The following is a 27,122-nucleotide window of genomic DNA, read 5'->3' as shown; positions in this document are numbered from 1 at the left end:
CACCACCAGCTAGGATAAACAGTGCCAGAGAGGTTTCAAAAACTGAGTGAGGAAAGGGACAAAGACCAGGACACCTAACCATGACATTTTTTGTGTCCCTAACAACACCATTATAAGTTTAAATGCTGGTGTCTAAAATAAAACTCTGTAATCACAGTCCTGTGGGTTTCATATTTATCCTCTCTCCATAACCTACAGATTTGATTCGTTTGGTTTGTAGGGAAACAGAAGATTTGAAAGGAAAAGAGAAGAAGAGAAAAGAAAGCACCAACTCTACAGAGACTTCTGGAGTCGGAGAAACCAGGCGGCGCTTTCTGCCTTGTTCCTGGGGAGCCTGAACTGAGATTCTGTCTCTAGATGTGACACACCAGGCATGGCCAGACCGGCACTTTGCAGGTCCTTCTCATGGCAAAGGAGGCATTCTCTAGTGTATCGTAGCGGTGAAGCCTCATACGAAGTCCCCTGTACACGTGGCCCAAAGCGAAGAGGACAACACTGACCCTGGAACAGAGACGGCTTTTGCTGATCTGCCCTGTGAACTCAGGTGCCTGAGATCCACCCCTGCCGACACTTCCCTTCTTGCACTCCCCCTCACCCCCTTCCTCCATACCTCTTGCCCGAGAACTCTCCATTCTCTTACTCCTTTCAGGTCCTCTTCCCTTTCTTCACCTCGTTACCACTAAAGCCCCCTCCCTTGTCTCCTTGCTCCAGTCGGCTCCCTTTCCAATGTATCTACCCTGCAGCTGTCAGTCATCACTCCAAAATGCAAATCTGATTTTTCTCTGGGCTTTGTTTTGTTTTGTGTTTTGTTTTGAGACAGGGTCCCATTATGTAGTCCAGGCTGGCTTCTAACTAACTACATAAGCTAGGCTGGCAATCCTCCCACCTCAGGCACCCAAGTGCTGGGATTATAGGTGCACCTCATTGATACCTGGCTTCAAGTGTAAGTCTGCCCCCACCACATTGCTTAAAACCCGTCACTGATTACCCATGTTCAGAAGCAGGTTCCATAGCTGAGAACCACACTCTTGGCGATACGGCTCACGCCTTTCTTCTCAGCCCTTTTCTGTCACTCTTCCACCAAGCACCCTTTCCCCTTCCCCAGGCTGCGCCTCACTCAGGGGCCTCCTCTCAGGCCTCCAGGTCTCCCCACAGGCTGGAATGGGGCCTCCTACTTATCTGTCAACTCTCCACTGAAAGCACCTCTCGTCTGTGCAGTCTTCCTGGACAGCCCACCCCTCTGTGGAACCTGAGTGTGACACCCGCTTGCTGGGGCTTCTCACAGCGTACTGTGGTCAGTGTAACTTCTCCATCACCTGTTCGTTTCTTCAGAACAAGGAGTGCTTGTGTTACTCTCAGTATTTAACATGGGTCTGGAATAAAGCTGTGGATGAATAAAAGAATGCTATCAAAGGACAGGTCAGCAGGCTTAGACGTGGATGACAGAATGAAACAAGACAAGCTGCAGCAGTGAGACAGTTCACACTCAATGTGTTTACCCGCAAATGACCTAGAAACTGCCAGCAACTCCAGAGAACTCCAAATCAACCCTGTGGAGCCGGCCACACCCCTCAGCCGCCAGACACGGAGTGAGCTGAGTCTCTCGAAAGGAATGAAGCAATATCTATTACCCCCAACATCTTTAAACCAATACTTTTCTTGTTGTGTTTATAAAAATCTATTTTTTTCCTGCAAAAAAAATATACCACAGATGAAATTAAATGTTTTTACTAACTTAGCATGTTTTTATATTTAACATGAAATATACAAGGCAGTCACTATAAAATGGGGATTACTTAGGACTGGAAATGTAGCTCAATGTTAGAGTGTTTGCCTAGCATGTATAAAGGTCTGGGTTCAATCCCCAGCACTGCAAGAGAGAGAGCGAGAGAGAGACAGAGAGAGAGACAGAGAGAAAGAAAAGAAAATCTGATTTAGGTGGGAAAATTGAAAAGGATATGTGTGCCATGAACAAAGGAAACTAAAATAAGTGGGATAGGGCAGAGAAAAATTCCAACTAAGTGCTAAAGTGAAAGATTTACTGTTTACCTCACTTCTCTCATTTTCTTTTTTTTTAAATTTAAAACTCCAAGAAACTTTCTCTTTATAATGTAATAGAATTAAGAATGAAACATGTTCATGGTATTAATTTAGCAGAATGTATACTTTTCTATGAGGAGTTAATGTGTATTTTGCACTTAAGCTGTTATTATTTGCTAGGGAGAGTCACGTATTCCCTAGTTTGTGAACCGAAATGGATATTCTTGATTACATGCTCCATATTTCTTGTACAGATCCCAAAAGATTTTGAAAGCAGTGAAAGGTACCACTGTAATAATATCTTAAATGAGTCAAATTTACTATATTTTCTTGATTGGGATAGGCTACCATATTACTGGATTAATTATTTTAGAAACATCTTCCCAAGGTCAAAGTAAAAAATACCAGTAGGTTATTTACAGATGGTTGTTAAATTTGAAATTTTAATTTCTAAAGCCTAAGTGAAACATTCCAACAGACATGAATAAGGCAACCCAGGGGCGTGTCTTTCTAGATGAAAACAAGGATGGCCAACTGTAAACTACAAGTTCCTCTAGGGCTTATCTCCTTACAATTCTAAAATCCCACTCCTGCATTCTCAAACCACACATGATTAACGCTTGCCAACACTTTTTAACTCATGCATTGCTTTCTTTCCTCAGTATTTAGCAATAAGCAAATTGGACCTTTTAGTTTTTAAAGTCATTGGGGAGTTTTTGTTGAAATGAAAAATTGCTACCTTTGTGCCCTGCTTTGTTTCAGAAGGAAGAAGACAACTGCAATGGTCACCTACTTGACTTTTTTATGCCTACAACCCTCCCCTCCTCTTTATAAACTAACATCTTCATACTGACTTAGTTTTAAATGAGAAGCAACCATACATTTATATCTATCAAACAATGTTAGTCTTCAAAGAAGGATGAAGCTTCATCCATTCACTCAACAAGGACTTACTGAGTTTCTGCCAACTAAATTGCAAGTTTGGGATCTACTAGGGGACACAAACAAACAGGGAATTACAACAGAGTGAGATAAATGCATGACAGGAAGATACAGAATGCTCCGAAACCCACAGAAGGGACAGTTTATCCAGACTTAAGAGGATCAGAGAAGATTCCCAGAAGTGAAGTTAGCTAAGAAGTCAAAGGACTGTGTATTTATGGCTAGCAATGCCCCTGCAATGCCAGGTACAGTCAATTCAATTGGTGCAGCAGCTGAGAGTCAGCATTTTAGTCCAGATGTAACGAATCTTACCACTGCACTCACATAACCCATCGATTGGCCGCACGTTACCTACATACTATGTTCTGTCCAGATTTGCACTTCCTTTATTTCTATATTCTCCATTCTTCTGTCCTCGTTCACTATCTTTGCTAGTCTCCTCGTTATCAAGCTTTTTCACTCAGTCCAACAAATATTTGCCAAGAGCTTATGTGGGAACAAGTGGACACAGGCTGACGTGGGACGATGAACACTGGACATGGGGAAGGAAGCATTGAGGATGGGACCACAGACGTGATGAGCTGAGAAAAGCTACATGACTATCCGTCGGTCCATCCACTCCCCACATCCTTGCAGAGGTGGCCTCACACTAACAAGCTTATTTGTGAAACACATATCCACGATGCCTTTATCTTAGGTTTGAAATATTTTTCTAGGCCCTGAATCTGACCTATTCTGAAGATGCCAAAGCCCCCTCCCTGAACTCTTTTCCTCTGTCCCCTTGAATATTCTTCCTAAAAATCACACATTTCCTGCTTCCAGAGAAGACTGATATTTTCTTAACTTATTTCTATATAGCACTGTTGATAGATAAACACAGTCCTGGGACCAAAGACAAATACTACCATGTTGTGATTATCTACCTTTGTAAAAATCACTGGACGCTCTACAGACCAAGTGAATGGCTAGATGAGATTATTCCTTCATGTCTCCTCTTAATCCTGTGATTTTATGATTCTATGACATCACTGAGGCCATCTTTCTATGAGAGCTATAGGTGGATAAAAATTATCCCAGCCTAAAATGTTATTATAAAGGAAAAATGGGTCAGCATTTCAATAATATTTGGATTTTCAAAGTTGCCAACATAGCCTCACTGCCAATGAGCAAGACCACAGATGCATGTATAAGTAAACCAGGCTGTGGTGTTATATTACAATGAAAGGCACACTCTTTTACTTCACAATGTCAACTAAACATAAAACTGCTGAAACACATTTAAGAATGACCTACATGTCTTCAGTTATATGATACTTCATATCTGAGTATGTGTCATTATTTTCCAATACTTCCCAAAAGTGAATCTTCATTACGTTTTGAGATCTTAGCTCTAGAAAACATAATAATTGTTCTTCATTTTGTAGGCTTTTTGAAGAACATTCTAGACATATAACAAGTCTAAGCCCATGTTCATGTGCTACCTAACCTTGTACGTCCTTAGCACACCATACTGTACACATCCCAAGTGGAGAGCTTGTAAACATGGTACACATCTTCACAACACATCTCTCAGTTTGTAGCTCAAGCTTATCATCCAAAGTCTAAAGAAGCCCAGAAGCCCACAGGTCTCAAGGCCTGCCCATGGGCAACCTCTAGGGGAAAAGTCACCATAAGCATCCATGTTCTTTCAAGCCAATGTTCTCTTCTACTGGTATGCAAACAGCTTTAAGGTCCCAAGCAATTCTTAACAGCAAAGAGTTAAACATTTTAGATCAAAACTTCTTAGATGTGTGACGCTGGCATACAACTTAACCTCTCTGGATATTAGTTTCTTTGAGCGAGAAAGAGATTTTCATAATGCCACCTTCCTTGTAAGACTGTTGTCATACTGCAATAATTTCCGCACCTCACCTGAATCTCTAGTTAACACTAAAACTGATTACTTTGAAGAATTCTGAAAAGGGTGCTGGAATGCAGAAAAACAATGGAGAAGCCACTGTCTTCCAAAGAGAAAGGTTTTGTAATTGCTATGGCTCAGTCAGTTAGGTCACATTTAATTAAGTCTGGAATTTCCAAGGACAAAAACAGAGCTTCTTCACAGGACACCTAAGATAATTTAAAAAACAACCAACAACAAGAAGTGGTACCAGGGTGAAAAGCTCTAAGAACTGGTTCTTAAGAATTTGGGTAATAGCGCTAAATCACGTGATTCCTCCGTCAACTACAACCAAGTTTTTTATATTATTCTGCTGCTCCGTGTTTAGATCTACTACTAAAGCCACAGTGAGCCACCTCTGAGCTCTGTATAAATTGGAGAACACAGACAGAGTAGAGAAGAAAAACGAAATGGAGCCCAGTAAGAATTATGAAGTAACTGGATATCTGAACGAATGATAGGTTACATGTATGGGGCCTACAGATTGAACTACTCCATACCCCAAAAGAGATCCACGGCCACTATATTTGGCTGAAAACTAAAACTGTCACCCAAGCAACATCAGTCTCACCAGAAAGAGGAGAGCAACCTGACAACAGAACTGGTTTAGAAACCGTGAATCATTAGGAAAAAGCCAGACAGGCCAAACCATATCAACATTACATTTAAATAAAATACACACATACAACCACCAAGACGAAGTGATGACTTGTCTGCTCTCCCTATCAGGCCTGTTCGGGATGCACATCATTAACTGTAAAAGTTCCTCAGTAAGGTTCCTCAATCAGTAGAGGTCTCTAACTTCCACTGGAAAGGGTCCTATCTTTCCAACCACACCTTCACGGTCACTAAGTTTACTGTCCTGGTGGACACAGTCTGGGCCAGGTACAGCTATAGGGAAGGCCCGAGCTAAATCGGCTGGAGAAGGCCAGCGCCGCACTCAGTACAGGAAGCGATGGCTGCCGGCCTGTCCCCTGCCAACTCCAAGACATGCAAGTTCCACGCTACCTCTCCTCTTAACGTGAGGACCTGGGCAGTTCTGCCTGCTGCCCTCCATCACACTTCATCCATGAATGCTACCCCAAACATTCTGAATCTTCTGGAACTCCAAGTCAGCAAGGATGCCCCAAACCCCACTGCCTGTGACGTGTGAGTGTGACTAGAATCAGACCAGGAGAACGCACACTCCATCCTCTTACTGCACTATCCCAGAATGACTTCTATCTCCAGATCAAGTATTTCTCCTTTCTTTCACATGTTCGTGTTTGCCCAAGCAGCAATCCTGTCGCCAGGCTTTCCGTTTCACACAGAGCCTTGATTTGGGATGTGTTGAAAGATCAACTAGGCAAATTAAGAACTCACATGACCCTACCCAATACTCAAAGTCTCAGGGGAAAAGAGTCTTGCTTATAGAAGCAGCTTTTTTCCAAAGGCCCCCCCCGCACTTCACACTCTCCATGCAGAGCCGTGGGCTTAAGCAATGCCTCTGCCTCCTCTTGGGCTATAGAAAGGAGATCACAATGGGAAATCCGCCACCCACTCAAAGGAAGCAGACTTGGAATGGCCTGCACCCTGCGTGTGCTGGGCATTCTGGGAACAGGGGAGGCTGTGAGCATCCTAGGTGGAGGGCAGAGAGAGCAGAGGGTGCCATCTGGGCAAAGCTGCTTACGGCTCTTGTCTGACAGAGCGCTGCTTTCTGGCCTGTTACCGTGTGTCACTCTCAGCCACTCCACCCTCAATCTGTTTGCCAAACATTTCAAGATGTTTCTGAGAGGTTCTGAATTATTGACAGAGCTAGGGAAGATGCTTTGGAAGACATCAAGCAAAAACTCAGCTCTCCACAGCTAGTGCAAACACTTGGTCATGAGTAGTTCCCTTTTTAAGTCCAAAGGAGAAGGAGGGGGAGGGAGCCTGTCTTGGCTAAATAATAATGATATTCACAGAACAACAGACACTGAAATTCCGAAGTTCCCGATCTGTCCAGTTTTACTCACCCCTAGCCATCTTGCTCCTTTATTGGCAGCCTGTTGAATCTGGACTCTTTTGAGGGTGACATGGTAAACAGCTCCTTCCTCTATCTCTTCACCCCAGTCCTGAATCGAGCTCTGCCAGGGACGGGATAAAGAGAAAGAAAAAGAGTATTTTTTTTGCCTCTCTGCTAACCACAATCTATCCCAGCTGCTTTGCTGCTTACAACAGCACTCAGGGCACAAGATGGGCTGTTCAAAATAAATATTCCAATCGGAGCAGTACAAGACGCGTTGCAACAGAGGGAATGCTGAGATTGTCTTGGTCCTTAGCCCCTTCCTGTGGTATCAAGATCTCCGGATTTTCTATTGAATTATTCTTCCTAGACCTGTTCACATATCTTAGTTTTTAAAAAGTCTTTCTTTCTTCATAAAGAAACTGTGGCTTAGTCCTGATTAACTTTTCCCCCTTTAGGTGAAAAGAAACATAACTCATTTGTCGAAAAAGTTTGTACTTTTATAAGTGGTTCAATCATCTGAGCAAACTAGATTTCAAGCTCAGACACAAACAAGTGTTTACATGCCAAGAGTCCTCCTTTGGAAGTGAAATGCTTTGCATGTCTTTTTCTCTCCTTGTTGTTTTAGAATCCTCCAAAACTAGCGGAGGTGGAAGTCTTTTATTTCCGAAGAATAATCTGGCAAGTGCAGAAAAAGCAACACATAATCATGCAACTTCAACTAGCATTTCTGCGGCGACCCCCTGGATTTCCATGTCGCCAGCTCTTAGACTGGGGTTAAAGTGCTGCTGGGACGCAGAAGCGCTCCGCGGTTCACCCAGACTTAACAGCTCTTTCCCCTACAAAGTTCTCCTCTCCTGACAAGCATCTGCCCAGACACCCCCAAGGCAAAGGCTGAGAAAGTAGGTATTGTTCGGGGAGAAGACAGGCGCGCGGAGAGGGAGGCATACAAAGCAGAGTGAGAAAGCTTCAGCTCGCAAGTACGGGATCGGATTGCTCCGCTCGCTCCGAGAGTCCAAAACACGCCCAGGGAAAGCGGGAGAAGATTCCCCACCAGAGCAGCCTGGGGAGAAGGCAGAGAGCTCTCGTTACCATTTTAGCTTGCCAAAGCAATTTCATTCTCAGTTTTCTCTCCGGTTCGCGGACGCCGCATGATGCGCCCTGCTCCGAGGCCAACGCAGCGTCGGCCGGGCTCAGCCCTTGGCGCTGCCCGCGGCCCCGGTCCCAGCGGCCCGGCACAGACACACACACGCGCCGCGCTGCCCGCCGCCGCCGCCGCCGCCGGTGCGCGCGACTCGGCCACAAAGGGAGCGCGGCGAGCGCGGCCAGGAGGGGCAGACTCCTCCCCACGCCGCTCCGTGATGTCAGGCTTTCCTGTTTGTGCTTGCGAGCGCACTCTCCCTTTCTCCAGTCCCGTGGATAAAGTCAGCATGAAATCATTTCTCCAGCTCTGGAGGGATGGAGAAACAACCCTTTCAAGTTTATCAGGTTTTCCTGATGGCTACCAGGTGCCAAAACAGAACCATGTGTGCGCTGAGGGGTGCGAGCCTGCGTGTCTTCTTCCTTGGCTGGAAGAAACGAGGGGCGGCAAGGACCAGAAACACTCTGTTATCTATTGTGAATTTAGAAGAATTCAGTCAGAGTGACCTTGGTGAAAGCAGCAGTTGGAGAAACCAGAAAGTTGTTGGTTAGGACAAAGAAGGTTAAAGGATACCTGGATATCCAAAAACCATGCCCGGGGCGTACCCTACCCTGCACGGGCAGGCTCCCCACAGGAAATCGCTCTGGACTTCTTTCCACCACCCTGATAAGACTCAAATACTGAGTCACTGGCTCCTGTGGGTGGGAAGGGGTCAAAGCGGAGGGAGGCTTTGCCGCGCCTGACAGTCCGGAAAATGGGACCTCGGTGGCCCCGGAGGTTCTGCCAGTCTGTGAGTAGCGCCAGGTGAGTTGGTTTTGTGTACAGCTGAGAGCCTGAGGCAGTAACCCCGGGGAAGAGCCCTTCACAGGATGCTGTTGGGAAGTTGATTATAACGGTAAGATCAGTGTCAGGATAAAAGATGATTACATTTCTAAGATCCAGTTTTAATAAACCAACAGCAAGAGATACAATCAAATTTGGCACCTGCCAGAATTCCAGGCCAATTACAAAAACCTTTAGGGCTCGTGCATGTCCTTCACACTATTCACCCTTAATGAATTTAATCACCTTTAAATTAAAAGGTGGGTGGAGGTCATTGCCATGCTGAGGCCTAAGACTGGACTTGAGTTAATAATAAATATATCCTGAGCTGAAAAGTTAGAGAATCAAGTGTGTTGAGTTTCCCAAGAGAGCAGAACAAATGACAGCAAGGCACATCAGAAAAGCAAAAGGATCTCTGGACACTTGAGGATACTGCAAGCCACCCAGTTAAGTTCCCCCTTAAACCGTCAGAACCGACAGGGCTCAGGGAGGATCGGGAGAAGAATACTCTTTCTCCCCCGGAACGAAGCGGTTGCTTCTATAAAAAACAACAATGAAAAGCACACAGACTTGGTCTTCTGTGATGGCCACGACGGGCGTGCCCAGCGCCAGGGGAAGTCAAGGAGGCCCTACCTGCTGAGCCCTGCTCCACCCTGACGCCCTGATCCTGAAGACCACAAAGCAACTGCGGATATTTAGCAACCCATAAGATTAATTTCACCACCACTTTAATCTGAGTTTTGTGTAAATTTAGGGATTTCTGAAAATTTTCCACTCTGGAGACGTCAAGCAGTTTGTCAGCCGTACCTGGCTCAGGAACCCCTTCCTGGACAGGGCAGCTCACAGCGCACAAAGCCCGACACAGTTTTCAGATCACCTCACCTCCTCTCCTCCCCAGCTACCGGCCTGGCCACTTGGTGTGTCAAGGGAGAGGCCATGGATCTGCCTTCAAATCCCGGGTTATAGTAAGAGTGAACCTGGACACTCCTTCCCCGCACCTACATTTCCTTATCTGTAAAATTGGACAAATATTGACTTCATAGAATTTGAGAGAGGACTGTATGAAATATTGTACACAAATCATCTATCACATGGCAAGTCACTGTTGCTGGGTGTGGTACTGCACACCTGTAATCCCAACACTCGGGAGGCTGAGCCAGGAGGATCACTGTGAGTTCTAAGCCAGCCTAGGCTGCGTAAGTGGTTCAGGGCCAGCCTGTACTACATAGCAAGACTTTGTCTGAAAAAAGAAACCAACAAACAAAAAACAATATAGTTTCATTCTCTTTATATTATGCTTCATCTGAAATTATATCTACCTAAATTTCATGGAAAGTGCTGTGTATGCAATTCAGGGCAGTGTGAAATGATGTTGTCCCATGGAATTACATTAAAATTTCAGAAAGCCTATAACCCCAGCACTCTGGGAGACTGAGGCAGGAGGAGTGCAAGTTCAAGCCTAACCTAGGCAACTGAGCAATTTCGCAAGACTCTGTCTTAAAATTTAAAAAAAAAAAAAATTTTTTTTTAAAGGGCTGAGGATGCAGCTCAGTGTGAAGGCTTTGGATTCAGTCTCTAGTACCACGCCCCAATCCAGAGACTTTTTAAAGAATAATTATTTGTATTTATGACAGATAACCTATGTAATTTTGTATAAATCTTTTTCTGCAAATATAAAAACAACAGCAATTTTTTAAAGGCTAGCTTTAGGTTACATAGAATAATCAAATGTTGTGGTTTACAAGATTTTTTATATTAGAAACATTTCATCTCTAAGCAGTGTAGTCAGGATTACCTTATTACCAGTATATTTGTATTAAAATACTCCTGGTCAATATGTGGGAAGAATAAATCAGTAAATTTTTTTAACTTAAACCATTTAAAATAGCTTTTCATTTATTTTTTATTTTAAAGAGAAAAAAATGAAATAACAACAAAGACAAAAACAAAACAACAAACAATAAAAATGGTATGGAACTTCAAAACAAGATGATAGGAATTAACAATGGATGTTATATTACATATTGTTATCCTCAACAAAGTTGCTCAGTAGATCAATATATTTTTTAAGACCCACTTTGAATTTATTTACCAGATTAGCCTAGGCATAACCTAGCAGGGTCTTGAGAGGACAGGTTGAGTGTTTCTAAAACATCCATAAAGTTCTGCAGTTCTCAGTGTATATGCTTACCACTAATGTCACCAAGTTTCAGACATAAATATGTTCAGCACTATCACTCCTTCCTCAGTAAAGCCATTTTTAAAAAAAACTTGTCTTGAAGATACCAATGTAAGTTGATAAGAAAGAACAAGGCCTTCGCTTCATCATCCTCAAACTCAATACTGGGCTATAACATCCTGTGCCCAGTCAAAAGTTTAGAGTTAAACACTCCTAAGAAGTCAATGATAGTAATAATTCTGTGAAGAAAAGTAGTGGTCAGGACTCCCCTTGGTGCTTTTAGACCACAGAGTACAAACTGTCTCTACCTGCCTCCAAGCATTGCCTGAACAGACTAATTTGGAGACCATTCCCATTCAATGGTAGTGGAGTGTTCATGAAATTGATAATACTTTATTCATAATCTATATCTTCAGCTATCTATAGATTCCAAAAAAACATTTTTGAGGAGGACACAAGCAAATACATCTGTCACTTCTTAATTCCTTTCTCCAATAAAATCAAAACATTCCTATTTCTCTGATCTGCTTACCAATTAACTGTCCTTGCTCAGTTTCCCACTGTCGTCTGCACACTCTCTTATGGCTGTTTCCAGCCAGGGTTGGATTGGGGGTGCAGCTCAGTGGCAAAGCGCATGCTCAGCATGCTTGTGGTCCTGGGTTCAACTGGCCAGCACCAAAACCAAAAGTCCTACAGTTGCCCTATCCACCTACATTTTTTTTATTTTAAAGAGAATTTTTAAAAAATAACAAAATAACAACAATATAGACAAAAACAAAAATTTTGACCAATTTTACATGCTTCTATCTGGTAATCTGTCCACTCACTTTTGACTAAACTTTCAACCTTGCTTTACAGAGGGTCAGGAATGGTTAACTGGTGTTGCTCGGTTACAGATGAATGGTCTTTTGAACACTTGTTAAGCAGTAGGCAGTTGCTTTTATTTTCTGAGAGACCAAACTGACTTTATTAATTATCACAGAAATACTCTAAGGAATGAATTAATATTCTCAGTGCTTTGTTATTGGGTTCTTCTATTTAGGCAAGCAAATTACAAGCCAATTTTTGACAGACTGTACTACAACTATGACTACTATCCCTAGGGGATAGAAAATGAAGGCAGAGAAATATATATATGCACATTGCACTGTACAGATGGCAGGCCAAAGGCAGAGGGTTCCTCTGGACATGACAGCAAACATTTGTCAACCACTAGTTTACCAACGGTTGGCAGTTACCCTTAATTGTTGATGGTGCTCTCCTGAGGAGGTAGCTGAGTACTGGGATACTATTTGTAACTTGTGCTAATGAGCATTATTAGCTCATCTCATTATAGACTTCTAAAAAGAAAAAAGGACATACAGCCTGAAATTTGTTCATATGATTGAAAAGGTCAAAACACAACAATTAGCTCAGACATGATGCCAAGTTGTGAGATATAGAATAAACCACTGTAAGGGGGGGAGATGAGTAAGTGACCTGATGTCATAGGGGGCTTCCTGGAAGCATTCTGAAAGGAATTACTGGGAAACAGGCCAAATCGTCTATTTTTTCAAAGCTGAAGGAATCCCCTTTTCCATAACAATGGTATTGAGATGGTGCTGAAAACTCAGATTAAGTGGAACAGCTGTAACAAAGTGGCTCTTTGGTCAGAGAGAACTAGACTTGAGTCCTAGATCCACCACCTTCTCGAGGCAAAGTCTTTAAGACCTCTAAGCCTATTGAACACACACACACACACACACACACACACACACACACACATGCACTGTCCTCATTGGCTCATGCTAGGAATTAATTGAAATAATCCCAATCAAGTCTTGAGCACACAACCTGGCACCATGATGAACACTCAATATTATTGTGTATTAGGTCAAAGAACTGCAAAAGTTAGGGGACCTGGGTGAGTAGCTTAAGAGGTAGACTGCAATCACAGTGAGAACCATAAGCTCCACTAACTGTTCCATCAATGAGCAACAGTGACTGAACGTTACACGGCACAGACAAGCACTGCGTTGGGTTTTCTTGCCCACTTTCCTCCACACAGTGCGCTGAGTGGTCTTTGCAGATGGCAGCGCCACCTCCTCTTGTGTGTAAGCCCCTCCTGTGGCTGCTCATTGCTGAGGAGAAAAGCCTGAATGCTCTCCTCACCCCACAACCTGCGCAGGCTGGCCCGTGCCCACCTCTCCAGGCTCCCCCTCCACTCTATTTGTGCTCTGAGTCTCTCCGTTCCGTGCTCTTGCCGATGTCTTGAACATATCTGGCGCCTCCTGTCACAGCCTTTGTGCATGGAGCGCTCCCTGCTTGGGACCTCTTTCCCTTTCCTCCTCTCCTTTGCGTTAACTGTCCCTATCACATGAGAGCATGTGATACCTCCTCTCTCTTTGTAGCTCCATAACAGTTGTATAATTGTAAAATTACTTGATAAATATCTGTTTCTCTCATTAGACTCTATGAAGGCAGGAGTAACGTCAATTTCTTCTCATCATTATATACTGGCACTTTACACAGTGCCAAGCATGTAGTAATTATAGAGAGATAGATAGATGCCATGTTATGAAATCAGTGAATGCTCAGTTACTATGAGTGAATGATGCAAATAAATCACAGATACTGCCACTATCTTAAAGTTGCTTATACTTTAAACACAGAAAAAAGGATATAAAGGAAATGACTGAAAAAATAATTTTGCAGATTTGAAGATTAACAGGTACAGATCGAGAGATCAGGACACAGCGTGCAGCGTGGCACTGAGAGACACTGAGAAAGTCCGTCAGGCGGTGTCCCCTCAGAGGACTTCAGGACACACTTCCTACTCAGGCTGTGTTAACCCCTGCCTTTGCAGAAAAAGAGAGGCACATCTTGAGAGGAAGAGAGCTCTTCCGGCGGACAGAACGGCATGCTCAAAAGAGATGGAGAGAGATTGGGCTGGAGAAGTGGACCACATGGTCCAGGTAAGCGAGTGTGAGTAAGGTAGCAGATGGTGGAGGTTTTTAAAATTTTTCTTAAAAGGTAGTTGAAATGATGAAACAGAGTATCAACAATGGGTTCTATGGATTCTGATACTTATCCATAGGTTGCCTTCAAGTGGAGAAGACACAGAAGGAAGGCTATGAAAGTAATATATGTGCCAAATAATTAACAGCCATACTAAGTAAGGCAACATGAGGGTTTTGAAACAAAGAAGTGAATTTGAGTGATATCTAGGAAATAAATGCAATCTGATGATAGGCAGAACGCTGCAAGTGAATGAGCAGGGGAATGAAAACACACACACACACACAAAACCCCAAGGGGACCCGCTACTACGGTAGGGACAGGAAAATAAAGAGATAATGAAAAGGGCCTCTGCTGTGGAAAAAAATATTGGCTCAATTCTGGAGAGGAAGAAAATGGCGATATTGAAAAGTGATAGAAATAAGAAGACACTAGGAATGAAAGAGGTAAGTGGCAAGTTATACATTCACAGGAGGCTGTCAGGAGCCGTGAATCCACACAACCCCTCCTTTAGTAGAAGAGAAGCAAAGTCTAAACCATCATAGAGTACTTTCAGCCTGGAAGAAAAAACAAAAATGACCAGAGAAAAGAGCAAGAGGGAAAGAAGAACAAGGAGAACTAGAGTTATGGAAATTAATGCTGAAAGGAAAGCTCAAAACCAAACACAGTTAAATTAGTCTTGGAATAGAGTCAACGCACTTTACAGTGTTTCAAACAAGAGCTTTACATTACACCATTATCACAGACATACATATATTTTAAGAAGTTTTTTATATTTAAAAACATATAAAAGCTTTGAGAAATTATCACCAGTTATTCTATTCTATGACACTCTTCAATAAAATGTAACCAGAGTTAATTGAAAGTCTTAGTGTGGTCAGTTACATAACACCAGAATTGCTGAATAGCTTAAACACAGTGTTTTCCCAGAAATATTTGTCTTTTGGATGAAACCAAGAATGGAAAGTTTCTGCCTTGAAGGAGAAGTTTTTAGAAGGTGGAAAGAAAAGAAAAACATATATGAAGGAAATGTAACTTTAACAAAAATTAACCCAAATGCCACAAATATGCTGACAACTCACATAGAGACACACAAAAACACAGAGAGAATTTTACCACCTTAGAAAGTTGGTTGTGGCCTGTGCATCAATTAGGTGATATTTTTTTAAAAGCAGAAAGTATATTATATATTGCCTAAGCCAGAAACAAACTGAGACGGATTTTTTGTTCTCGTTATTTTCTTGTTAAATTGGCAAAATCAACTCATCGTGACCCACACTGTTTTGTCTGACATGAAGTGAGACCTACAGCAAGGCGTGATTTTGGGGTGGCAGGCGAGAGAAGGGCAGTTATATTGGTTTATTCAAGACAAACTTCTAGAAAACGAATGGCTGCTGGCCTCAAAGATGCATACAGTTCTCTGCCCTACTCTGGTTCTTCTTGCCTTTCTTTCTCCCTCTCCTCCAGAGATAGTGCGTGCGTGCGTGCATGCGTGTGTGCACACATGCACACCTGTGCTGTGGAAAGAAAATGGATACAGTAGGATGGGTTTCCTCCCCAACCTTAGTCATAAAACTTAACAGTTACTCTCAGCATAAACCCAACAGGAAGGCTTTGTAAGGAAAAGATAGGGTAGTGGTCAATTTTGTGGCAGTGTGATCCCCAGTAGCCAAATGGATAACATTTAACAATGTTCAAAGGAATTTCTCTCCTATAACATGCCAGAAGGTAGTGTGTCAGGAGACCATACCACCCTGGCAGAGGCACATGACCTGAGCATAAAGCCCGCTGGTATTCTTGGCATGCATGCCAAACCCAAGTCAGGTTTAAGGTCCTCCCTCTTGACAAGTCTTGGGGAAGAGTGGGGAATGGGCTAAGAGTGTGGAATTCTTCAGTGAGATTGGGCCTATAATTCCATACCAGATTCAAGCTGCCCTGGAGATTCCAAAATGTCCTAGAATTAGTTTTAAGAATCTCAAAGAAATCAAATTGGCTATGGGCATAGGTTCCAAGAATTCCACGACAAAATTGGATCTCCTGGGACTCTGTCGTGGCTCTGAACCACGGAGACAAGGGCATCATCCTAGGCTGGTGGAGTAGCAAGAGAGTCAAAGCCTGTCTCTAATTCTTTCCTCGTACAACACAACCGCCTACCAATCTGTGACTGCCTGTCTCTAGGAGAGAAAAATAGAATTACTTCTTACTTAACTTATCGTAAATTTTGGTCTCTGTGACAAGCAAAACCTACAAAGCAGTTAATGATACCTGTGAAGTAGAACACAAATCAGCAGCCACTTAGCCAAAGACTAGATCATAATGGCCCAAGACTTACTCAGATATACCCCAATTCTGAAATTGTTCTGCCCTTTACCTATTTATTATCATACAATGAATATTTACTAATATACCAGGCTCTCCGCTAGGCATTGCAGAACTAACCTTTAATAAGACAGATTTCATGCCTGCCTTGTGGTGCTAGTGGATTAGAGGAGAGACACACAGAGTGCTTACAATACAAAATAAATTCTGAGAGAAAAGATGCCATTGGAGCATACAGACTAAGCCTGGGATTCGGGAAAGCCTTCTTGTGGGAGATTATTTCTAAGGGGAGATAGAACGGATCTAGTAAAGGAAGGAGGTGGTGGAGGGAAAGAGAAAATCTAGGAAGACGAAATGGACTTGGGGGAAGACCCAGGAGTTAGAGGGATCACAGATCAAAAGGAATCTTGGATATGGCCCAAACTCACTCTCTCTCTCTTTTTCTCTCTTTCTCTCTCTCTCTCTCTCTGGTTTTTTGAGATAGGGTCTCATTATGTAGTTCAGGATGGCCTTGGACTCACTATGTAAGGATGGCCTTGAATTCATGGCAATCTTCCTGCCTCAGCCTCCCAAGTGCATTAGAGGCAAGAGCCATCATGCCTGGCTTTTTATCTTCTCTTCTTGAGCACTACTTTACTTTAACGCAATAGTCCCTTCCTTGCCCACAGGGGACAGTTCCAGGATCCCCAGTGGAGGCCAAAACTACAGAGTATCCAACCTTTTAGTATATATGCTTTTTCCTATACATTCATATCTTGATAAAATTTAATTTATAAATTAGGTACAGTAAGAGATTAATAAAAATTAGGTAATAAAACAGAATATTTTTAAAAATATAATGTGAATGTTTTGACTCTTAAGAGTCAATTATTGGTATTAATGTGTCTTGACTTTTGAGAGTCAGTATTAATATTATTAATATTAAAGTATGCAAATTTTTAGATCACAACTGACACAGGTATATGAAACCATAACTATAGCAGGTAGTTGGTATATTATGCCAACTGGATCTACGTCCCTTGGAAACATGAGATACGCTTTTGTTTTAGTTTGTGTAATCCCATAATCCTCTGTAAAGATCAGGTAAGTAAATACCCATTTTAATGGCCTCAAAAGAGCAGGTACTATGTGGAAACGACTGACTTATGCATGCTGGCCCTGGATGTAAAGTAATGGAGGTCTAATGGTTAATTTTATCTGTCAACTCAACTGGGCCAAGAAATCCCCAGATTAAATATTGCCTCTGGGTGTCTGATAGGGTATTTAGCTTTTGAAATGGTGAAACCCCTCTCCTAGACAGGTGGAAGTCATCTAATCCACTGAGCCCTGTGTAGAACAAAAGGCAGAAGGAGGAGAATTTGCCCCCTTCTCTGCTGCCTCCCACACTTGAGCTGAAACGTCTATCTCACCTTCTTCTGAGCTCAGGTTGGGATGTATCATCAACTCCCTCAATTCTCAGGCCTTTACACTCGGACTGAATTACCTCACTGCCTTCCTGTGAGATAGGCAGCTTGCAGATGGAAAATCATGTGACTTCTCAGTCTCCATAACTGAACGAATTTCTCATTTAAAAAAAAAATTACACACACCACACCCTCTTCCTATTGGTTCTGTTTCTCTGGAAATGAACAATGTAAGCAGGTGGGAGGAAAAAGGTGATTGTGGGCTTGTATGAAACTATCCTTGAAGCTGCTTATGCCTGTCTGGGTGAGAGGTACAACACCTCTGACCCTGCCACCCCTCTCTGCTTTCCACCTGTGCCAAACTTTGTTTCCGTGCCTCACGGAGTCTCTACCCAGCCTGCGAATTCAGTGGTGTTTAGAGCGTGGAATTCTCCTTAGAATCCAGTAGCATCTGGGAAATGATGGGAGGGAGTTATATAGGCACAGAGCTCAGCAGCTTTTCGTGGGCAGTGGGAGGGGTCCTTCACGGGTACCACACTCTATGGCCTTTGAGGGCGGGTGGCAGACAGGATTCCTTATGGGCTCAGACCTTGGTGGCAGTTGGGGAGGCAGTGGGAGTGTGCTTACTTGGGCACTGTGCTCCAGTGTCTTTTTCCCACCTCTAGATGACACATCACAGCCACTACTTGACCCTGCAACTCACTGTCCCACGGCTTCCTCAGTGCCTGGTTCCTGGTACCTAACGAGGGTTACGCCTTTGTTCCTTTCTAACCAGGGCTCACTGGTCCTGATTCAGCCACTGGCCTCTGAGGGGCTACTGGATAAAGTGTGAAAATTTTAAAACAAGTTTTAAATTACCTGATCGACATATGGTTGATTCTGCACATGCCTTTATAACTGATAATGGTTCCTTCTTGCCACACAGTGACTGGGACTGATCCTACTAGGTCAATAGATTGAATAGGGTTAAATGAATACCAAAACATAACCAAATCAGGGTCACACCACAAGTTAGGTCACACATACTAACTGAAGAAGTCTTCCCAGTCACGACAAGACTCCCTAACCTAACTGGTCTTTAACTCTTAGGACTGAAATAGAAAGAAACGTGAGAAAACAAGGCAACAAGAGGCCTCCAAAAACTCTTAACTTCCCTAAAGCTGATCCCATGGGGACTGAAATGCAGGAAATTTCAGGCAAAGAATTAAAAAACCAAATGGCTAAAATATTTAAAGAGATCAAAAAGGATGTAATATAAACAAATGTAAAGAATTAGAGATTATGAAAAGGAAGCAAGCAGAAATCCTTTGAAAAATTCAATTGAAACTATGACAACAGGAATAACCCATCTGAGGAGAGATTGTCAGGACTGGAAGACATACATGTACTCAAAGACACCCTAAAAACAGGATGCATCCAACATTTGCTACAGAGGACTCAAAAAACAGCAACCTAAGAATGATCAGAGATAGGGAAAGGTTAGAAGATGACCACAAAGGTATAAGAATTTATTCATCTAAATCATAGTAGAAAATTTTCCCAATCTAGGGAAATAATTCAATAACCAAGTAAATGAGATCTAGAACTCCAAATAGCCACAATCGGAAAAGAATCTCTCCGTGAGATCAATAAAAGGACAGATCAATAAATGTAATAGAAGTAAGAGTAAAAATCACATGATCATCTAAATAAATGCAGAAAAGAACCTCTGACAAAATCCTCTTTATGATAAGGAAAAAAAATAGGCATTGAAGGACTCTTCCTCAAACTGATAAAAACCATTTACAACAAACCTACTGCCAATATCATATTAAATGGGGAAGAAACTGGAAGTATTCCCTCTAAAATCAGGAACAAGATGAGGTTATCTGCTCTCATCACTCCTGTTCAATATAGTGCTCAAGATGTTAACCAGAGCAATCATGCAAGAGAAAGAAATAAAAGGGATACAAATAGGAAAGGAAGAAGACAAAATGTTCTTATGTGCAGATGACTTGATCTTTTACAAAGGAGACTCAAAAAATGGCCAGAAGACTCGTAGAGCTAATAAACTCATTCAGCAAAGTGGAAGCATACAAAACCAACACACAAAAATCAATAGTATTCCTTTACACCAACAATGAACTCATCAAGGGAGAAATCAGGAAAACCACTCTTTCACAATAGCTTTTAAAAATGCCTAGGAATTAATCTAACCAAGGACGTGAAAGACCACTACAATGAAAACTGTAATACTCTGAAAAGAAGAGATTGTACAGGGCATTAGAAAATGGAAAGACATCCTCTGTTCCTGGACAGCCAGAACCAGTATTAACAAAATGGCCATATTACCAAAAAAGATATGTAAATTTAATGCAATTCCAATGAAAATAAGAGTATTCTTCACAGAACTAGAAAAAAAAAACCCTAAAATGCATATGGAACAAGAAGAAACCCCAAATAACCAAAGCAGTACTAAGCAAAAAGAGCAACAAAGTACATGACATTATAATCCCAGATTTTAACTTTTACTACAAAGCTACTGTAAAAAAAAAAAAAAAAAAAAAAATCATACTACCAGCACAAAAATAGACATATGGACCAAAAGAATAGAACTGAGGGTACAGAAACAACCATGTACCTTCAGCCACCTGATTTTTGACAAATAGGCCAAAAACATATTCTGGAGAAAAGATAGCCTCTTTAACAAATGGTGCTGGGAAAACTCATTATCCAGGTACAGAAAAAAAAAATGAATCTAAACCCATATCTCTCATCCTTTACAAAAATCAAATCAAAATGGTCAATGACCTTGATATAAAAACAAAAACACGGAATCTGCTGGAAAATAAAATAGATAAAACCCTTGAAGACATAGACATGGATTCTCTGAACAGAACTCAAATTGTACAAAAAGTAATACCAAGAATCAACAAGTAGGGTAAACAACCAACAGAATGAAGAGGCGACCTACAAGATGAAACAACAACAAAAAAACTTACCAGCTCCTTCTTGGACAGAAGACATATCTAAAATAAAGGACTTAAAAAAGTTATTCTCCCCAAAATAAAAGACCCAAAGAATGAACAATGGAAATGAACAGTCATTTCTCAAAAGAAGTACAAAAGGCCAACAAGTATATGAAAAAATGTTCAGCATCTCTGGCCATAAGAGAAATGCAAATCACACAATACTGAGGTTCCACCTTAGGTCAATAAAAGTAGCTATCATCAAGGCCTCAAAAAACAACAAATGTTGGTGATGTTATAGGAGAAAAGAAACCCTGCTCTACCATGGAAATGTAAAGCAGTTCAACCATGATGGAAATCAGCATGAAGACACCTCAGAAAACTAAGAAACTCCATTTGACCCCACTATACCTCTTCTGGATATCTTTGTGAAAGAACTAAAGACATCATATTACAATAATATATAGCTAAAGTATGGAAGCAACCTAAATGCCCATGAACAGATAATCAGATAAAGAAAATGTGAAGGATATATAAATATATATTCCATATCCACTGGAGTGCTACTAAGTCTTAAGAGATAACTTTGAGTCATTAGTAGGAAAATGGATGGATCTTGAGGTCACAATGCTAAGTGAAATAAGTCAGTCACAGAAGGTTAAACCACGTGGTTTCTCAAGAAAACCGAAATACACACAATTTGATGAGCAAAATGAAAGAGAGCTGGTAGGAAACAGGAAGTAGGCTTTGTGGAGATGGGAAGAGGTGCTGGAGGAGAAGGGAGAGGGGAGGGTGAGGAGGAGGCAGGAGAAAACACTATGAAGATGTGATGTGTATGTGTGCGAGATGATGGTAATTATTATGTATCACAAACACACACAATAACAAAAATCATGCTGTTAGCGGTTCCGTCATGAGTATCTTGCCCTTTTTATTCCCAGCCCATCCCACCTCAGGTCCATGCTTCCTAGCATCCCGCCCATCTGTTCGTTCACACAATCACACAGGCAGCCGCCACACTCCAGTGTGCCTGCTTTGGCGGAGCTCCCAGTCTGTAGAGGAGACGGGAGAAGAAGGGCTGTGACCAACCGGCAAGGTGAGAAACGCTAAACGCACAGCAGGAGCCCCGACCTTCCCGGGGAGACACCTAACCACTGTCGCGGAGCCAGAACTTCTGAAGCAGAGACCTTAATGGGGAGCAGAAGTTAGTGAACAAGAAGAGGGAAAGTGTTCAGTTCAGGTAAAAAGAACAAGTGAAAGCAGAGACACCAAGGAGAGCAAAGCAATTTCCTGCCTAGAACTGAAATGAGTTAGCCTTGTCTGAAGGACAGGAGGGGCCTAATGAGAGATAGGGAAGGGCCAGACGACAGACAGCTTGGGAGCCCACGGAGGACCAGGGGGAGGCCGCGCTGTCAGTCACCTGAGAAGACTCGCGTGTCAAAGAGACCGGACTATGGGTTCGGAGACAGGATTAGGGCGGCGCTGCCATGCTGACATATAATGTGAGCCACTTATGCAAGTTCAACTTTGCCAGAAGCCTCCTTAAAAAAGTAAAAAGAAACAGATTAGTATTTTATTAATTTTATTAATTTTAATGATCTAGTTTACGTGACAGTATTTGAAGGCAGCACAGAGGAAAGTGAACATGTTTGGAGATGAACTTGGGAAGGGGAATAGCAGAAATTTGTTACAGATGAGGATCGCTTAACTCTGGTTCACTTTCCACACCAGGCGCAGACCATCTTCCTACACTATATCTCCAGTGGAGATCCTCCCGTCTTAACGATTCCATTGTCCCCCTCTTACTTACCAAAGCAAGCCCAAGCCCTTCAGCTGCTGGTGGGCCTGCCTGCTTCTCCAGGGTGTGCGTCCTCCCCTCTGCACAGCTGGACCACTTTGCTCCCACCTGCAAACCCAGTATCTAAGATCAGCCATAACCTTAAGCAGAAAGAATGAAAAGACTTTGGCTCGGCACCCTGGAACGGAGCGTGCAGCCGTTCTTTCTGCTAGTCAGGCCCCATGGTCCAGGCCTGACTTCTGGCTTGGAAACCTGCCTGATCCCTGTGAGGCTGGGGCCCGGCTTCTTGCTTTCCATCCTGCTCTCTCCTCCCAGAGTTTGGAAGTCTGCCCATAGGCCTGGGGAGAGTGGCTGGAGCCTGCTAACTGCTGACAGACATTTTTATTCCCTTACTTCTTGTTACATTTCTAAGTGCCACCTGTTTCTACATTTCCTGATACTGGCGCCTCCCCTGCCTGAGACTGGTTACCTGCCTCTCAGTGCCAGCTCTGCTTGTCTGGGTGACCACCTGCTATCTGCTGCCATATTCTCCTGCACATTGCTGCCGGCGACCTATCTCCAACCCTGTCTTTTGCAGTGAACACGGCTATTTCTTTTTCTTTTTCTCTTACTTTTTTTGAGACAGAGTCTCACTAAGTAGTTCAGGCTGGTCTTGCACTCACTATGTAACCCACGCTGGCCTTGAACTCGCAGCAATCCTCCTGCCCCAGTCTCCTGGGCACTGAGATTACAGGTTCGGACCACCATGCCCAGTTGCCATTTCTAATAATATTTTATGACAAACATTCAAGGTCCAAAATATTTAGAGCCCCACCATATTACTGAAACTTCCTTCTCACTGCATTTGTGTACCCTTCACTCCAATCAAAATAATCCTATCATCATTCACTATTCAGGCTCGATGTTAAGAGACCTCCCTAGTTAGTCCTGCCAACCCCACAGTCTGGAAAGGGCCTTTTCCCATTCTATCCCCCACTTAGGCATTCATAATAAATAGTCAGCTAAAAAAAATGTGACAGTCCCTAATTCCCTTCCCAGCCCAACTGGAAACTGCATCTCCCTCTGACCTCCTGTGACTCATTATCTGGACTTCCATTATGGATTTTATTGCATTCTTTTTTATTTTACATGTCTTATCTCCCTAAGAATATAAATATCTTGGGAATAAGATACATGTCTGATTACTTTACAAAGCAAAATAGCTACGAGAGTGGAAAAGAGGAAAAAAGGGAGAGAGGAAAATAGGGAAAGAGGGACTTGGCTCAATTTCACAAAATGAGTAATGGCCCGCAAAGGAATATAACTAAACAAGTCCACACTGTGGGCTTAGCACTCTTGGTCCATTCATTTGTGAAGCAGGGCAGAACACAGCTCTGCCTACTTCTTCCCTTTTAGCAATTCTACGGTAGGGAAAGGTAGGAGAACCAGCCTGCCATGTGGATGTTTCTGATTATGATTAAGTTACGTAGAGTTAATTACAACAGCCAGGAGAAGACTTCTTGTTCCCCATACAACAACAGAATCTAGATATGGAGATCCTACTGTCCTCTGACTTTGCCAATATCTACATCATCATGTGGCACAGGGGAATTAAGGAAATTGTGCATCATTATTTTGCACTTATTTTCCAGCTTTTCTCTCAGACGTTCCATATTTAGAAATGTCATATTTTAGAAACATGACAACAATCTCACCAAATCCCTGTATGGTGGTTGAAGCGTATTACCAACAAAAGTAAAATAAATATTCTGCCTGCATTGTTTGCTACTAAACCTCTGAATGGCTTGCATGTGTAATATTCCTGTTCAACTGTAAAAATATCTGGTGCCAAATACTAGGCCATGAGGTCCGAAGGCCAATCCTACAATGCCAAACAGACATCAAAAATCAGGTTTTATGAAGAAGCTTTCAACTATGACTGAACATGCTTCAAAGTGCTGTCAGTTGGTTAGTCATTCCTCCCAGCTTCCCTGGCTGGGTAATGAGCTCCAAGAAGCATCAAAGGTTTCCTCTTGCTCATAGATTTGATGGGGCGCTGTAAGACAAAGGAACTCCCAGAACCACATGTACCTGAGGGGAGATGCCGTGGTCAAGCTCTGTCTTCTGAGATCCTAGAAATGGAGCCCTGGTATCCTTGGGGCAGGCGTAGTATTTGGGGACAGAGTACCATCCCTGGACAGGCTTTCCAATTAGAAAGCACATTCTTTTTTGGCTCAGTGCCAAAAAAACTTTTAAAACATTTAAATATCTAAAACATTTAAAACATATTTTTTTTTGTTTTATCTATCTATCCATCTATCTGTCTGTCTATCTATCTATGTATCCATCCATCCATCATATTGGGTATTGAACCCAGAGCCTTTGCACTGAGCTATATCCTTACCCTTTTTTATTTTTACTTTTCATGAGATAGGGTCTCACGAAGTTGTTAAGTTTCCCAGGCCAGGCTTAAACGTGCAAACCACTGCTCAGCCTCCCAGAGTGCTGGGATGACAAGTGTGTACCCCCATGCCTGGCTGTCACAAAATATTTCAAAAGGACATATGTAAGGATGGTTCTCGAAGCATTATTTGTCATGGTTTTAAAAATATATCAAAATGTCCATCAGGACAGGGGATGGTTAAATTAAAATGGCACATCCATATAATGGATTACTATGCAGTGTTTTTTTTTTAAAAAATGAGGTGGATCTGCAAGTGCAGATATGGAAATATGTCTAACATATATCACTAAGGAAAAACAGCCAAGCACAGAACAGCATGTAGAGAATAATACCTTACATGTTAAAACACATACATAAAATACATACATATACATACATAAAATACATTTCAGCAGATGCACGGTTTTTTTCTCTTAGAAGGAATTTCAAGAAATGGTTAGTAGTGGCTAATTTTAAAGAAAAGATTTAAGAAGGGGTGAAGGGACAGTTTAATAGGATGGGATGGCATTTGGGACCCAGTTTAAGTTTCTTATTTGTATTCCCCAGTAACTTAAAATCCCAGTGAAAAGTCCACTGTTATTTTAATGGATTTCTAAGTTAGTGCCTTCAGCAGCAATTGGGTGTGTGGCCAAAGAGGGAATGAAAGAGATTCTTAGCAGAAAAACAATACTCTTAGCCAGTTATGCGAAAGAGGAAGTACTCCTATCTACACAAAGGAAGAAGTTGGCTTCTGTAGGAAAAAAAATGCTTACTGTGTATTAGAAGAGGAAGTGGGATGAAGATGAGTAATAATTGCCTCATCTGGGCTTTTAATTGAACTTAATCTTTCTGCCTACATTTACACTGGAAAAGAAACTCACTGGTGTCACTAGCCCTTGCCTGAAAAATATGAAGGACCAAAATGCTGTTTCAGCTAGCCAGAAAGAGTCAGAGAGAGTGCTCTCCTCCCGACTCAGCCCACAAGCCAGTGGGACAACGGGTGAAGAGGGAGGGAATGCTGACAAACCTACTTAGCATTAGACCCTGAAGTGTGAGGGATGAATATAAACCAGCGGCAGAAAACAGACCTCCAAAGCTGCCGGTGGCCTGCACAGCAGGACTCTTCTGTTTTCCTGGGCCTGGGAAACAACAACAACAAAAATCTTTTGCTCTTTTGTACAGTCTTGACCTGCAGCTTCATTACTCCATTTCACGGGTGAGCAGGCGTGTCGTACACAATTATTCATCCAGATAGTATGAAGAGGTAAAGCAAGACTGAGACTCCAAAGAGCCCACTGCACTGAAAGCACCACCTGTCACACAGCTTCTGTCCGTGGTGCACTCTATGGGGTCCCAAAATCCACCTCAATGGCTGCAAATACGCACTGGCATTGGCCTGGTCACAAATCCTATAAAACAGGCGTGACTGTAACTTTTTTTAACCCACCCTCAGTGAGCCCGGAACAACTAACATCAGGATCAGCACAGAAGCCCTCCCTCCCCGACTCATCAACCAACCATTCATCAGCAGGGTAAAAGGGGGTAGATGGGCAAAATTATAAGCCTTGTTGGATAATTTCTAAATGCCGGAGCTTCTTCAGGGAAGTGGACCTTCCCCCAGGGCAGGTGACTTCAGCTAGTCACAGCACAGGCCTACCAAGGCCTGAGCTTGCTTACCCTGAGGGCCAATTAGCTTTGATCTGTTTCACAGCCACATCCTGCATCCCTCAGCCCAAACAGCTGTTTCAAAAATGGATGCCTTTATGGAGACAGGTCCAAAGTAGAATAAATGCATTAGTGTAAATGGATCGTGCTCTTGAAAAATGACATAAAGCACGTTCGAAGCATTAAAATTACATCAGCCAGTATTTGTTCCAAAGGGAAGAGGGATAATAGCACCAGGAAAATCTCAAAGATCTACAACTGCTAGATTGCTTGCCAGACCGAAAATAGTTATGTATTTAGAGACAATCTATTTTTTTTTTTTGAGGGGGGTAGTGTTTGAGACAGGGTCTCACTATGTAGCCCAGGCTGGCCTCAAACTTGGGGCAATCCTCCTGCCTCAGCCTCCCCAGGGCTGAGATTATAGGCATGACCATGGCTGGCCCATTTCTTCTTAAGAAGAAAGCTGTCACACTATGAACCCACTTTCCGATAAAAGAGCCCACTGAAGAAAATTATTTTATTTAGC

At 42.5% G+C, this 27,122-nt stretch overlaps 1 protein-coding gene across 4 annotated transcripts in view; it reads right to left on the bottom strand.

Annotated features, from left to right (window-relative positions):
* Positions 1-27,122, bottom strand: part of Rgl1 (ral guanine nucleotide dissociation stimulator-like 1) — a 251,401-nt gene that overhangs the window by 111,786 nt on the left and 112,493 nt on the right. For 2 of the 4 annotated variants that reach the window (XM_005375044.2, XM_005375043.2), the window contains one exon: positions 6,913-7,023. The exons of 1 other annotated variant lie outside the window; for it this stretch is intronic. In XM_005375044.2, coding sequence (XP_005375101.1) covers positions 6,913-7,023 — 111 coding nt within the window. Of the gene's footprint in view, positions 1-6,912; positions 7,024-7,994; positions 8,216-27,122 lie in introns of those variants that run through there. One more of the 4 variants, XM_005375045.2, reaches the window with a different exon arrangement.

Source organism: Chinchilla lanigera, unplaced genomic scaffold (assembly GCF_000276665.1).
Source record: "Chinchilla lanigera isolate Chin_1 unplaced genomic scaffold, ChiLan1.0 scaffold00005, whole genome shotgun sequence".
In the NCBI taxonomy this organism is placed as follows: Eukaryota; Metazoa; Chordata; class Mammalia; order Rodentia; family Chinchillidae; genus Chinchilla; species Chinchilla lanigera.
This window is presented reverse-complemented; position numbering and strand designations above follow the sequence as displayed.